Source organism: Artemia sp. Qi Xiang Cuo, chromosome 6 (genome assembly GCF_049724085.1).
Source record: "Artemia sp. Qi Xiang Cuo chromosome 6, ASM4972408v1, whole genome shotgun sequence".
Lineage (NCBI taxonomy): Eukaryota > Metazoa > Arthropoda > Branchiopoda > Anostraca > Artemiidae > Artemia > Artemia sp. Qi Xiang Cuo.
Window position 1 is genome coordinate 7,135,109 of NC_142799.1, and position 13,329 is coordinate 7,148,437.

At 33.0% G+C, this 13,329-nt stretch overlaps 1 protein-coding gene across 2 annotated transcripts in view; it reads right to left on the minus strand.

Annotated features, from left to right (window-relative positions):
* LOC148950821 (sperm-associated antigen 7) overlaps positions 1-13,329 on the minus strand; it is an 86,275-nt gene that overhangs the window by 51,597 nt on the left and 21,349 nt on the right. For both annotated transcript variants that reach the window (XM_089090469.1, XM_089090468.1), the window contains exons 5-6: positions 11,045-11,127; positions 5,265-5,490 (exon numbers count right to left, since the gene is read on the minus strand). In XM_089090469.1, coding sequence (XP_088946595.1) covers positions 5,295-5,490; positions 11,045-11,127 — 279 coding nt within the window. In that variant the 3' untranslated portion in view covers positions 5,265-5,294. The remainder of the gene's footprint in view (positions 1-5,264; positions 5,491-11,044; positions 11,128-13,329) is intronic.

Consider the following 13,329-nt stretch of genomic DNA (forward strand, 5'->3'; position numbering starts at 1 on the left):
TTTACGTGGGAGGATCTTTCCATGGAGGAAGGGACATTGCTATGAAGGAGGCGCCGGATTTCCCAGCATTATTTTAAAAAACGATCAGAAATTAAATAAAAAAAACAACAAGTTTTTCCACTGAAAGTAAGGAGCAACATCAGAACTTAAAACGAACAGAAACTATTACGTATATGATCTGGGTTCGCTCCCAAGTCAATGCCTCGTTCTTTCCGCCAAAGATTTTTTAATGCTTTCATAAGAGCTATTTATTCTAATTAACGGCCTTGGCGATTAAGGGTCATTTTTAAAGAATTGGAATAAAATTCGAACTTTAGTGTAAAGAGCGAGGTCTTGACTAGGGGCGAACCTCCTAATATACGTATTAAAAATATATGAATAAAGAAGTTCGTTACGTAAGTTAATTCGTAAGGTAAGTATATTTATTACTAATAAAAAAGTTCGCAAATAAAATTGAGCAACTTTCGAGGAAGCCATTTAACCAAATAGAAATAAAATTAATATGCAAATTTTTTATTGAAAACCATTAGTAGCCAGTCACGGATTCTAAAGATTCATCAATGGTAGATTAGCTAATCAACAATTCAGAAAGACCTTTTTTGAGTACTCAGTAATGTATACGAGTTTCTGAGGCTTTGAATTATATTTATATAAGAATTAATTAATTATCTAAGAGTTAATTCCTAAGGGTATCCCATTTCATTATAATGTATATATATATATATATATATATATATATATATATATATATATATATATATATATATATATATATATATATATATATATATATATATATATATATATGTGGGAGCTGATTTCTTATACTGGTTGAGCCTTTTCGTACCAACAGAATATTTAGTAGTAATTTAAAAAAGTACTCTACTAGACGACAAAGTTGAAAAATTCTTTGGCTACATTTTTCTATCGGAAAATTCGTAGCTAGTCGCAGATTTCAAATATTAGTCAATGGTTAATTAGCTAATCAGGAATTTGACGGAAAGTTACTGGGTTTTAATAATGTGAATGACTTTCTAAATATTTGTAAAAATAGGATGCTCCCCACATCAACAAGTGTAAGCCAATATACATTATATATATATATATATATATATATATATATATATATATATATATATATATATATATATATATATATATATATATATATATATATATATATATATATATATATATATATATATATATATATATATATATATATATATATACGAATTAAGGAGTTAGAATTAATAAATTATGAATAAGTTAAAATTAATATAATCACTAAAAATTAATCCCGTGAGCGAACTTTTAAATATTAAAAAAATAAATAACAAAAGTAACAGCCCCATTCTTTAGAATTAATTAGTAACAATTAATAAATTATTAATATTTAGAATTAATAGAATCAATAAGAGCAATGATGCAGATTTAAAGGCTACCAAAAACATGAAAATAATCAGAAGTTTGAGTATACTAAATACCATATAGCAATTAAAAAGCTCCTTGCCAGAGAAAGGAGACTAGAAAGACCGCTTTAACAACATAACATTTAGAACAATAAAAACTTTAGCGTAAAGAGCGAGGCGTAGAGGAAGGGGTCAGCTCCTTTCATATACGGAATAATTTCTGTTTGTTTTAAGTTTTAATGTCCCTCCTCGCTTTCTGTTAAAAAAAACTTGTTTTTTTTTTAACTGAAACTGAAAACTTGTATTTAACTGAAAACTTGTATTTAATTTAATTAGAAGGAAAGTACCAGGGAATCGAGCTTCACCCAGTGAATAGAAGGACAGTTTTTTTTTAGCTTTGATTTCATTTATTTTATTCGGCAACCATTTTTTCATATTCATCCAGACAAATTATTCTATACTATCGACAATCAAGTTAAATTAAAATGCAATTTTAAAATGTTTATCACAGATACTCATCTTTAGAGAAAAAACATATTATAACGATTCCAAGTATCTTTGAGCGCAGTAGTCTTTGCTAAACAGGCTTGTTAATAAAAGTAATAAAACAAATATTAAAGAAACAAAACGATAAGAAACGCATACGAATGTGCGTTTCTTCGAATTCAAATGAATTTTTTTCTCTCCAAGATTAAGGCTTTAAACGGATTTTCCCAAAGTCGTGACCTGTGTAGATCATTTTTCCACACCGAAAAATAATCACCGCTGAAATTATAATTGTCCGCAAAAAAACTAATGTGTGAATTCTCTTGCACACAGTTATAACCCATACTGACGGTGACTGCTATTCAGTCACCCTTGTCCAACTGTCCATCTCCAGTTTAGCAGTTGCTTCTGGTGGTAGGGTCTTTAATTTCAGGCAGCAGAATTTTTTTTTTTTAAAAACATATCAAAGGTGCCGGGGAGAACAGAATTTTTCCAAACTCGTAACCAATCTAGATCATTTTTACAAACCCGAATATGTTAGTATGCCAATTTTCAGAAAAAAAAATACTAACTGGCTTTTAAATAACGACGAAGACCACACTGCCTTTCCATCACAAACATTTGCGAAACATCACAAACATTCGCGAAAAAGAATAATTTTTTTGCCATAGAATAAGATTTTGAGCTCTTAGCGTCAAACTTTTCAGTAAAGGACTGAAAAAAAAAAAATCAAATGAATTTACTGAAAAATGTATTCATAATTACTTCTATTTCTAGAAATAACCTTGAAAGCAGTGGCTTTTTGTAGAATGCACAAACATTTGCATTTTAGTTTTATTGGTCGCATGTTGTTGTGAGTCTTTCTTCTTTTATGTACTTTTATTTTGCCGAGGACGACTCTTGGGCATGGGGCCAAAATATTCATTCAAATTATCTTCACTGTCTTACGCCAAGAATTCCCTATTGTCCTTCTTGTTTTTGATGTTTGTAACTGGCTTTTAATGACTGGGCGACCAAAGTTCAGGCATAGCTTTATCAGGCGGCGCTAATTCACGAAAATGTAGGGAAGGGGATAATTTTTTTTTTAATCGGGGGGGGGGGGGGGCAATTTTGTTGTTTTCAATTTTTTCCAAAAAAAGAAATATAAAAATACCAAAACAGCCATTTATCAAAATCGTGGGAGGGGGCAAAAATAATCTAGGCGGAAAAACGCTCCCTCCGAATTGGCACCCTTATCCACTTTAAAGTGAAAAGTTGGACATCAGGCTGTTTTAGCACACCATCTTCTTATAATGAAGATACAACAGGAATATAATTCCACTTCAATTGCTTTTTACCCCATTTCCCCCTCTCCATCATTTTTAGTTGAATTTTATCGTTGATAATTGTTTTTCTTTTACTTCCTATTTATGGGTAAATTTCTACATAAGGAAATTTTTGTTGTCTTGGAAATTAGTTGAGTTGGCTACTCGATCCTGATTTATGAAATTTCAAAATCTAGACAACAGCCAAAGAAAAAGACACTAAAACCCCAAATTAAGGTAATTTTTTTGGTTGAAATTTGGACGGGTCTTCTATGCAGTTTTCTAAGCCCTGGAAATAAGGAAAGGAAAGAGATTGCACATTTCCAGACTATAGCATCAGAGAAAATACCTTCCCAGAGTATATTTTAAGCCACGGATTCAGTCTTGGAAGTTTCACTTACCGAACTCAATTATCTTCCAAACCCTCATTTAGAACTTGCTATTTTTTTTTATTTTATATTTCATAGTTTCATCTTTTTTCTTTCTGACTATCTTGAGCTTCCTTTTTGATGTCATTGATATTTTCTACACTTTTTGTTTTTGTTGCGTTGCTTGCCAACTTGAGTTATGTTTATTTGCATTGATCTGTTTTTTTTTTGTTATTTTGTATTGACGAAAGACAAAAATTCGGCGTTCTTGCTCGTGATGGTTGTTTTGAAATAAAAACCCCATCTTATCTTAAATTTCAGTTTATATTTGATGATCCTATTCCTAAGTTGCCACTAATTTATCATGTTTCCAAAGAATTTTAGTAGAAGACCGAATCGCCAAGCAGAGATCAATCTATAATTCCACCAAAGGCCATCCCTAGATTTGAAAAAATGCTTTTTAAAATCTTTCTTTAAAAATCACGAAAACTTTGCACCCTCTCTACATTTTCCTAAATTGGCGCCACTAACAAATCTTTGCTTACATCCGAATGTCCAACTTTTAAGCTCCCCATCCAGTTAGTGTTTTCGCAAATTGTTTCCGCGAACTCACAGAAAATTACAAGTTACAATTAGTGATGCCAAACCGACTAAAAAGAATTGTTTTCTTCTTAGTGTTTTAACGCCAGAAATAATGAATCCAAACCACGTTCCGACAACATATATTTCGGAACATAAGCCTATATGACTAAAAAAGCCTATAATGAATAAATGGTAATATTCTGTGAACGCGATGCATTTAATAAAGAATGTATAGTTATTGAGTATCTGTCACTAAGGTTCATGGAATTCAATCCTATTCTCATCATGGCAAAACGCAAGAAAAACTGAGCTTATGCAGAACGTACTACCTTATAATTCTATACAATTCTATAATATAATTATACAACAACCAAATAATTTATATTGCAATTTTTTTTTATTAGTCTAAGCAAAAATAGCCACCGATACCGTAGCGGCTGCTGTTTCCCAGCTAGTATGAAAGTTAAAACTGTCAATACTTTTCTGAAATTTATCCACAATCTGACCAATTTTCTTTTTACTATAAATACCAATCATTTTGGAAAATACTATACGCTTTAAAATTAAAGTTATTTTTCAAATTAATAGCAAAAAACCCGAATCTATTAATTCCAACTTTTTAGATTTCAGCATCAAAGTATTTCATTGACTTATAACTTTCACTAAAAAATCGATTCATACCTGAAAGAAGCCAAATATACCATAAACGATTAAATCAACTTTTCAGGTTTAAGCGTCAAAATATGTAATTGACTCTTAAATTTCACAAGGGTATTTCTCTGTAATAAGGTCAATATAAAAAATAACAAAAAGCATTTCAGGGATCTAATACATTTTCTTTATAAGCCACTTTTTAGCAGAGCTGTCAGTCGTGGAACCAGAATATTTCTTGAGTTACAGCCACAACCGCTCACAAAAACTTCACGGACGTTTTGATTGGCGAAGAGATTAACACTTATGGCTGCTATAATTGCAATTTCGAAAATCAGTCAAGTCCGAAAGCAGCAGTCCATCACCCTCACCTAAAACACTAAATATTGCACAAACAGGAATAACAAATGACAAAAATAAACCAGGATAAAAAACAAAACAAAAAAACATTAGATCCTTACCTATAAAAAACGCCTACAGATAAAAATGCGTCAAAGAGAATCTGCCTGTCCTGAACTGGTCTTTAATTTCTTTCGTGCCCGAATATCATTGAGGGTCTGCTCGATTGACCTGACATCCTTCTTATTTTCGCTCGGAACAAAACCATACTGCTGTTTGACTTCCGTTTTCCTAGCCGCTTCTTTAGCAGATTCTCGGCCAATAAGATGCTCGTATTTTTCCAAATACCTAATAAAAAATATTTAAAAATACGTGTAGAATATTTTTATTTACTTCACTAGATTACTGCTGAAACGACTACGTGTGGCGTTTGCCGCCAGCGACTGAAAAAAAGTTGACTGTGCATTCTGGACTCACTCATTCACAGCACATCTACAAGGTAACTCCCTCCAGACCTTAAGAAGGTCCCGATGATTAGCTGCTATTACGTTCCTTACGTACTCGTTCATTATCTTCTGAATACAGTCGATACTAAATAGTTTGGGAGGCAAATGTTTTCAGAAAATTGGATTCTCCTCTCTTGTTCTTCATTGAGATGTCTGATACCAGGAGTATGACATGCTGAAATATGCGAAGCATCAAATATCCGATACTTGACCCGCAGAGAGAAGGTCGTCAATCTCGGAACTTTTAAGTAGGCCCTAGACGGTCGATCATATTGATCAAACGTTTCCGTCAATCGATTCACGTGTGCTTTAATCAACCTTCAATCGACCCTTCAAGCGCGACCCAAGCTAATCTAACACATTGCTTTTGATCAAAATGATTGAGTCATTCAAACTTTCTATCAATCACCGTCAACGCTTGACTCACGCGTCAAGCAGGTTCCTAGACGGTCAATCACGCTTGAGTCAATCGACTGACGAAAGCTTTTGATCGAAATGGTTGACCGTCTAGGGTCTCATTTAGCCTGTTGAAGGTGTTACTAGCCTGACCAAGTCAGGGAAGACTTCTTCGGCTGTGGATCCCGTGTTTTCGAAGGTGTGGTAATCACTTCTTCAAATGACAACAACTGCACAAAAAACTGCCAAAAAAAGAATCAACTGCTCAAAGGAATTGTGGCATCTTTTCGAAAACGACATGAAATCTTATTCAAGTACGAGGCTACTGGCATTCTTTCAAATTAGTTAAGTATAGGTTTTATTTTACAAGTTGTCTGGGTAGGGAGGAAGAATGTGTCAGTGAAAATAAGACTATAGGCATTTCAATCCGAAGTCCGTAGTAAGTTTTTATCCTGTCATTTATAATGTACTCAAACAAAACTGATGTGAAACATCATCATAAGTAGCAAGTGATGAAACAGAAAATTTTCAAAACCCTTTTGTGAACATTTTAACTAGTCAAAGGGTCGATCGGATTACGTAAAAAAAGTACTATAATGAGAATATTTTATTAGAACCGAAAAAAATTATTTGCCCACTTCCCCCAAATTTCTAGATCCCCTTAACCCCCCCCCCCTAAAATAACTGTTAATAAGAGTTCCAACCCCATCACAACATCGTAAGACAAAATAGGGCATACTTAAAAAACAAAGTGTAGGATTCTTCATCTTATAGTAACTTCTATTCCGATTTGACCTTGGTAGAAACTTTTACCCATTCTATAGCATCGTATCATAGTTTTCAGTTTAGCTATGGCTGGCAAGTATTAAAGAAACTAAAGAACTATATAAAGCAAGATTATACATGGCTGATCTTCGATGAGACATAGACATCAAACGAAACGAAACGTTAAGTAATGAGAGCCAAATATAAACAGTAATTAAACTAGTACTTAAACAGTACTTAACAAATATAAACAGTACTTAAACTAGTCATTGGAATATTAAACCTTTTGAGTCAAGAAAGGGAATTTTTATCAAAAACTGGAAGTAAAACTCTCCTAGACTGAGTTTTGCGGATGATTTGAGCATCCGAGATGTAAATGTTAGCAAAATAAATGTTTTTTTGGAGGTTTGAGAGTTCAGGGTACAAGAACAAGTTTGAAAATTAATGTTAAGAAGACCGTCACCGAGACTAAGAGTAAATAAAGGTGCAGAGGTAATGCAAGAATATCGCAAGAAAATGAGGGTAGCAAGAAGTAAAGGTGCAGAGGTAATGCAAGAAAATCGCAAAAAATGAGGGTAGCAAGAGGGTAGCAAGAAGTAAAGGTGCAGAGGTAATGCAAGAAAATCGCAGGAAAATGAGAGTAGCAAGAGGGTAGCAAGAAGTAAAGGTGCAGAGGTAATGTTGGGTAGCAAGAAAATCGATCACATGCACAACTTTACTTACCTAGGTAGTATTATTATTAAAGATGGTGGGTGCAATGGAGATGTTCAAAGTAGTATACCAAAGGCCCAGAAAAAAGTTTGTAAGAATAGGAAGATAACTCTGCCAACCAAGATTAGAACATTGGAAGCTACAGTGATAACAGTGGACAAATATGGTTCTGAAGCTTGAGCGGATCAAAAAGACGGAGGAAGATTTGCTATATGTTTCCCAGAGAAATTGTCGATATATTGTTTTGGGTACCCGTTTGACTAACCGTATTTCAAACAGTCAGCTGTGCAAAACACGTGGTTGAATCCCGCTTTCTAGGATTATAATGAGCGAGGCGTCTGCAGATGAAGGACGACAGATTGCCAAACATCGTCCTTTTCAGCCAATCATCTAGGGCCAAATGAAAACCAGGTCGTCCCCAAATGGAGTGGGAGGAGGTCGCAAGGAAAGATTTCAGGGAAATTGGGACTTCCTGGAAGGGTGTAAAGAGGGAGGCTTCGAACAGATTGAGATGGACGGGGAGCGTGCGCAGCTGTACTGACCTCAAGCGTCTTGGTGCTGCCATAAGTTGTTAGTAGTAGTAGTATATTTAATTATTTTGAATAAACAGTCCAACCAAACAGCTTTACAGAATCCCTGGTACTCAGTTCTAAGTCGATGCAGTTAACTGCATTAGCTTTAAGGAAACACAAGGGCCCTTAATTACTATTCGCTTGAGCTTCGCTTATCAAGACAAAAAAAAAAGAAAAAAGGGAGACACCACTGCATACCATGCAAAAAAGAGATTTTTCTTGTTGTTTAAGATGAGGGACTGTTATTCTTATATGAGGGGTTTTTGGCTACTTTGATTCTAAAGTTGCAGTTTCAATTTCAATCCGATGCCATTTTCGAGGGGTTCGAAGCTATTTTTCGGAACTTCAATAAATCTACTAAACTTTTAACATTAAAATTAACGGAGAATGTAGTTATCACTCCTGAATCAGCTTCACATGGGATTCTCCATCATTTGACAGCTCTTTTTTTTAAAGCGCGTTTTTTGGTTACCATGGGCCAGACTTCGTTCTTTACTAGGTTGCGTCTGACGCTACAACCATGATTGTATTTCAAAATCTTACATAAGGTGTCAATACAGATTTGCATAGTAAGGGTACCTACCAGCTTAAAATGTCTCAGGCTTAAAATAGCTATGGCATCAGCAAACTTAAACTACCCTTGTCACTGGACCGGGCTAATTTTTAGACACCGATGTTAATTAGAGTATTAACAAGGAATGTACATATTATTTCCAATTATAGGTTTAAATTTTATCAAACATTTTAGCTGTTTTTATTACAAGAAGATACAATAGGACGTAGAATTGTTCATGTCAGCTTTTTGGCTATCTTTTCATTCTTAAAAATAAAGCGCGTTTAACGTTTGCTATGGACAAGAGTTGGTTCTGTACTAGGTAAAGAACCAACTTAACGTAAGATCTTCAATATCTTGCGTAAGGAGTCAATGCTGAGTTACAAAGTAAGGGTACCTGCTTAAACAGCTCAAGTGTTAAAATGTCTCAAAATTAAAATAGTTAAGCCATCAGCAAAGTTAAAACAGTTTCGGTAATTGCTTAAAACAATAGTCTACCAGAAAGCAGGGCCGTAATTTCGTCAAAATCCTGGGGGGGGGGAGAAAGTTAGAGCCAATTTTCCAAAACTATGTGAAAATGAAAGAGAAACCTGAGCCATATAGTACCACAAAGGCAAACATATACAAAAGAAAACTGGCTCGTTTCTCTTGATGCTTGAATTATACAGACTTATCTTAGTTTAGACAAGATTTTTGAAGAAACTAAATTTCAGCTGGGGGGGGGGGCAAACTGGGGTCTGAGGGGTGGGGGCAAACTGGATTCTGTAGGGAGCAGTTGCCTGCCTCCAGAACCAGAAACTTTTTTTTTTTTTACTCGAAGATAATGTATAATGTGTGACGATCTTTTCGTTCTTAAAATGTGTCTATGCTTTGTGGAAATATATACAATTTTGAGTCTTCTAACTTTTAGTAAACTTCTGAATTTATACGAACTATATACGTAATTAAATAAAAAAACAAGTTTTTTTTAGCTGAATGTAAGGAACGACGTTAAAACTTAAAACGAACAGAAAATATTCCTTATATGAAAGGGGTTGTCCCCTCCTTGACGCCACACTCTTTACGAAAAATTTTTTCATTGTTTAAAAAAAAAATAGAGTTGTGAGAAAGTCAAACTTTAGCGGAAAGAGCGAGGCGTTGAGGAGGGGACAACCCCTTTCATATACGGAATAATTTATGTTCGTTTTAAGTTTAACGTCGTTCCTTACTTTCAGCTAAACAAAACTTGTTTTTTTTAATTTAATTTTTGAACGTTTTTGAATTAATGCAGGTTTTGATTTTGGCTCACCGTACATGAATAATTAAAACGAAATTTGAAGGTTAATTTTACTATTTTTTGGTTAAATGGCTTTCTCGAAAGTTGATTAATTTTATTTACGAACGATTTTTTAGTAATAAATATACGAAACTGACGAATTAACTTACGTAACGAACTTCTATAGTCATATAGAAGTTTTTTATATATAATTTCTGATCTTTTTTTAAATAATGCTGGGAAATCCGGCGCTCCCTTCATATCAATGTCCCTTCCCCCATGAAAACTTCCTTTATGGAAAGACACTTCCACATAAGCCCCTGATCCCCACCACCACCCCTTGAACCCCACTACCAGAAAAAATCCCCCCAGAAAACGTCTGTATACTTCCCAATAACCAATACTATATGTCAACATTTGGTAAATTTCAGCCCTCTCCCCGGGGACTCCGGGGGATTAAGTCATCCTAAAAGATATAGTTATCATATTTTCGACCATGCTGAACAAAATGGCTATCTCAAAATTTTGATTGGGTGACTTTGGGAAAAACATGAGCGTGGGAGGGGGCCTAGTTGCCCTCCATTTTTTTGGTCACTTAAAAAGGACACTATAACTTTTAATTTCAGTTCAAATGAGCCCTCACACGATATTCTAGGACCACTGGGTCGGTACGATCACCCCTGGGGAAAAAAAAAATAATAAAAAAAAATAAACACGCATCCGTAATCTTTCTTCTGGCAAAAAATGCAAAATTCCACATTTTTGTAGATAGGAGCTTGAAACCTCTTCAGTAGGGTTCTCTAATATGCTGAATATGATGATGTTATTTTCATTAAGGTTCTATAGCTTTTAGGGGGTCTTTCCCCCTTTTATCGAAAATCAGCCAAATTTTCTCAGACGCGTAACTTTCGATAGGTAGGACTAAACTTGATGAAACTTATTTATTTGAAACCAACATTAAAATCTGATTCTTTTGATGTACCTATTGGTATCAAAATTCCGTTTTCTAGCGTTTCGGTTACCATTGAGCCGGGTCGCTCCTTACTTACAGTTCGTTACCACGAACTGTTTGATATATACCAACTATGGACAATCTTTCAGGCAATAAATAATTGCTGCAAAGTATTATAGATTGGAATCTTACTTTGAAGTGATTTTATGGTCATTTTGATTACACCTCTCTTTCTTCCTGCCAATGATATCTTTGTTTAAAGCTGCTATCTCCTTCTGAAATAAGAAAATAAGTCTCTTGTTAATATTCAAATTCATCTTATGTTAATAATTTATATATATATATATATATATATATATATATATATATATATATATATATATATATATATATATATATATATATATATATATATATATATATATATATATATATATATATATATATATATATATATATATATATATATATATATATATATATATATATATATATATATATATATATATATATATATATATATATATATAATTATTATTAATTTACTGAAAAACAATTAATTAATAATTAATCTAATAAATAGGAGTTTAATAGACATATGATATTTTCATATGAAACAGATAAAACATATAAAACCAACTTCAAAAGTCAATCATATTTAATAGTCTAATTAATAATCTTTCTTTCTGTTAATTATACGTTCATTTGTAGCAGTTGGAGCGAAGTTTCTCTCAGAAATGAAAACTTTAGGCATATTTAATATTCTATCAGATATCCAGTAATATAAAATGAAAAATAAGCAAATTTGATGTAACAATTAGTAATTTTTCTTTCTGTCAATGATGTCTTCATTTAAAGCTACTATCTATTTTCTGGAATAACTTTTTTCTCACTATTAAAATTGTCACTCTTATATTAATAATTAATTACTATTTATTTAATAATACATAATTAATGAATAATAACTTAGATTTTTAAACTTAATTAAATTAATAACGAAAAGATTAACAATCTTGCCAATGATATCTTCCTTTGAAGCAGATTAAAACATTTAAAATCAACCTAATAAGTCGATTATACTTAATATTTTAAATAATAATCTTTCTTTCCTTTAAATTGATATTTTCATTTGCAGCAGTTGAAGCAATGTTTTCTTCAGGAATAAAAAATTAAGACACATTTAACAGTCTATAAATTAAATCAGGTTTTCAATCAAATATAATCTAATGACATTTTATTTTCCATTAGTAATCTTTCTTTCTGTCAATGATGTCTTCATTTGAAGCTGCTATCTTTGTATGAAAAATGAATTTAAGACAATTTCCATAGAGGCAATCAATAAGGAAATATACTGACTCATTGGAATTAGAAGAATCAGAAGCCAATTGAGGCAACAAATAGCGACACTCGGGGTCAGGTTTATCAAGACAGTGTTGCAGCTGCTTTTATTCTTTGAGGTTCTGCACGGAGAACCCCAAAGAGTTACTTAGCAGTTTTGGAACACTAATAAAGCTGTATCATATACGAGCCAATTGAGGCAACAAATAGCGACACTCGGGCCTCTCAATTACACACAAATGCCTCTCAATTACTTGGACTAGCAGTTAAAAATGTCCATAAAGTTGCTTAGTACTTTCGGAACACCAATCCAGCTTTCGCACATAAATATGTAATATAAAACGTCACAAAAAAATGTATAGAACATACCCAAGAAATACTGAAAAACAAGTTTGTTGTAAATCAACGTAACTTCTTTTTTTCTTCAAATTATTAGTCTTTTAGAGCCTTCATTCCTGTATTAAGGTGTTAAAATATATGGAGCCCATTCCCATTTGAGCCATAAAATGTCATAAGAAATGTTAGTTACTTAGCAGTTAAAAATGTCCGTAAAGTTACTCAGTAGTTTCTGAACAAATCAAAGTAAATTCTTTTCTCTCAGCTGTTTACTTTTCAAGATCTTAATTCCTGTGTGTAGGAGTTACAATTTCTTACACAAAACCTCTTAGTAAGTCTTAAAATATCCTAAAAATATCGTAATGTCATAAAGATTTTTTTTTAGTTCAAGAAATGGTTCTTGATTCAGATTAGCAGCGCTCTTACGGTGTGCACTGTTAATGTGATAGTTAACAAATAACAAGTTGTTTTGTAATTTCGTTTTCTTAAATGTATATTTTCAAATTACATTACATTTACTTTAGTAATTGTAATAATTTATTATAGTTTAAATGGACTTTACAAAGCATTTGCGGTAATATAATAGATTGATATGAGATAAATATATTATTTCATCTTTCCTAGTTATTATTATAACACTATCATATTCTAGGTTTTCCCATAAACTTCGGTAGTGTAGTGGATTGATATCATCTGGGCAGTATAGGGCCTTGGGTTCGATCCCAGCTGCCGCCAGGCTTGGGCAGACGACAGGCTTGGTGACTGCAACTGTAAAAAAAGCCCAGCAAGGCAGTGCTTTCACT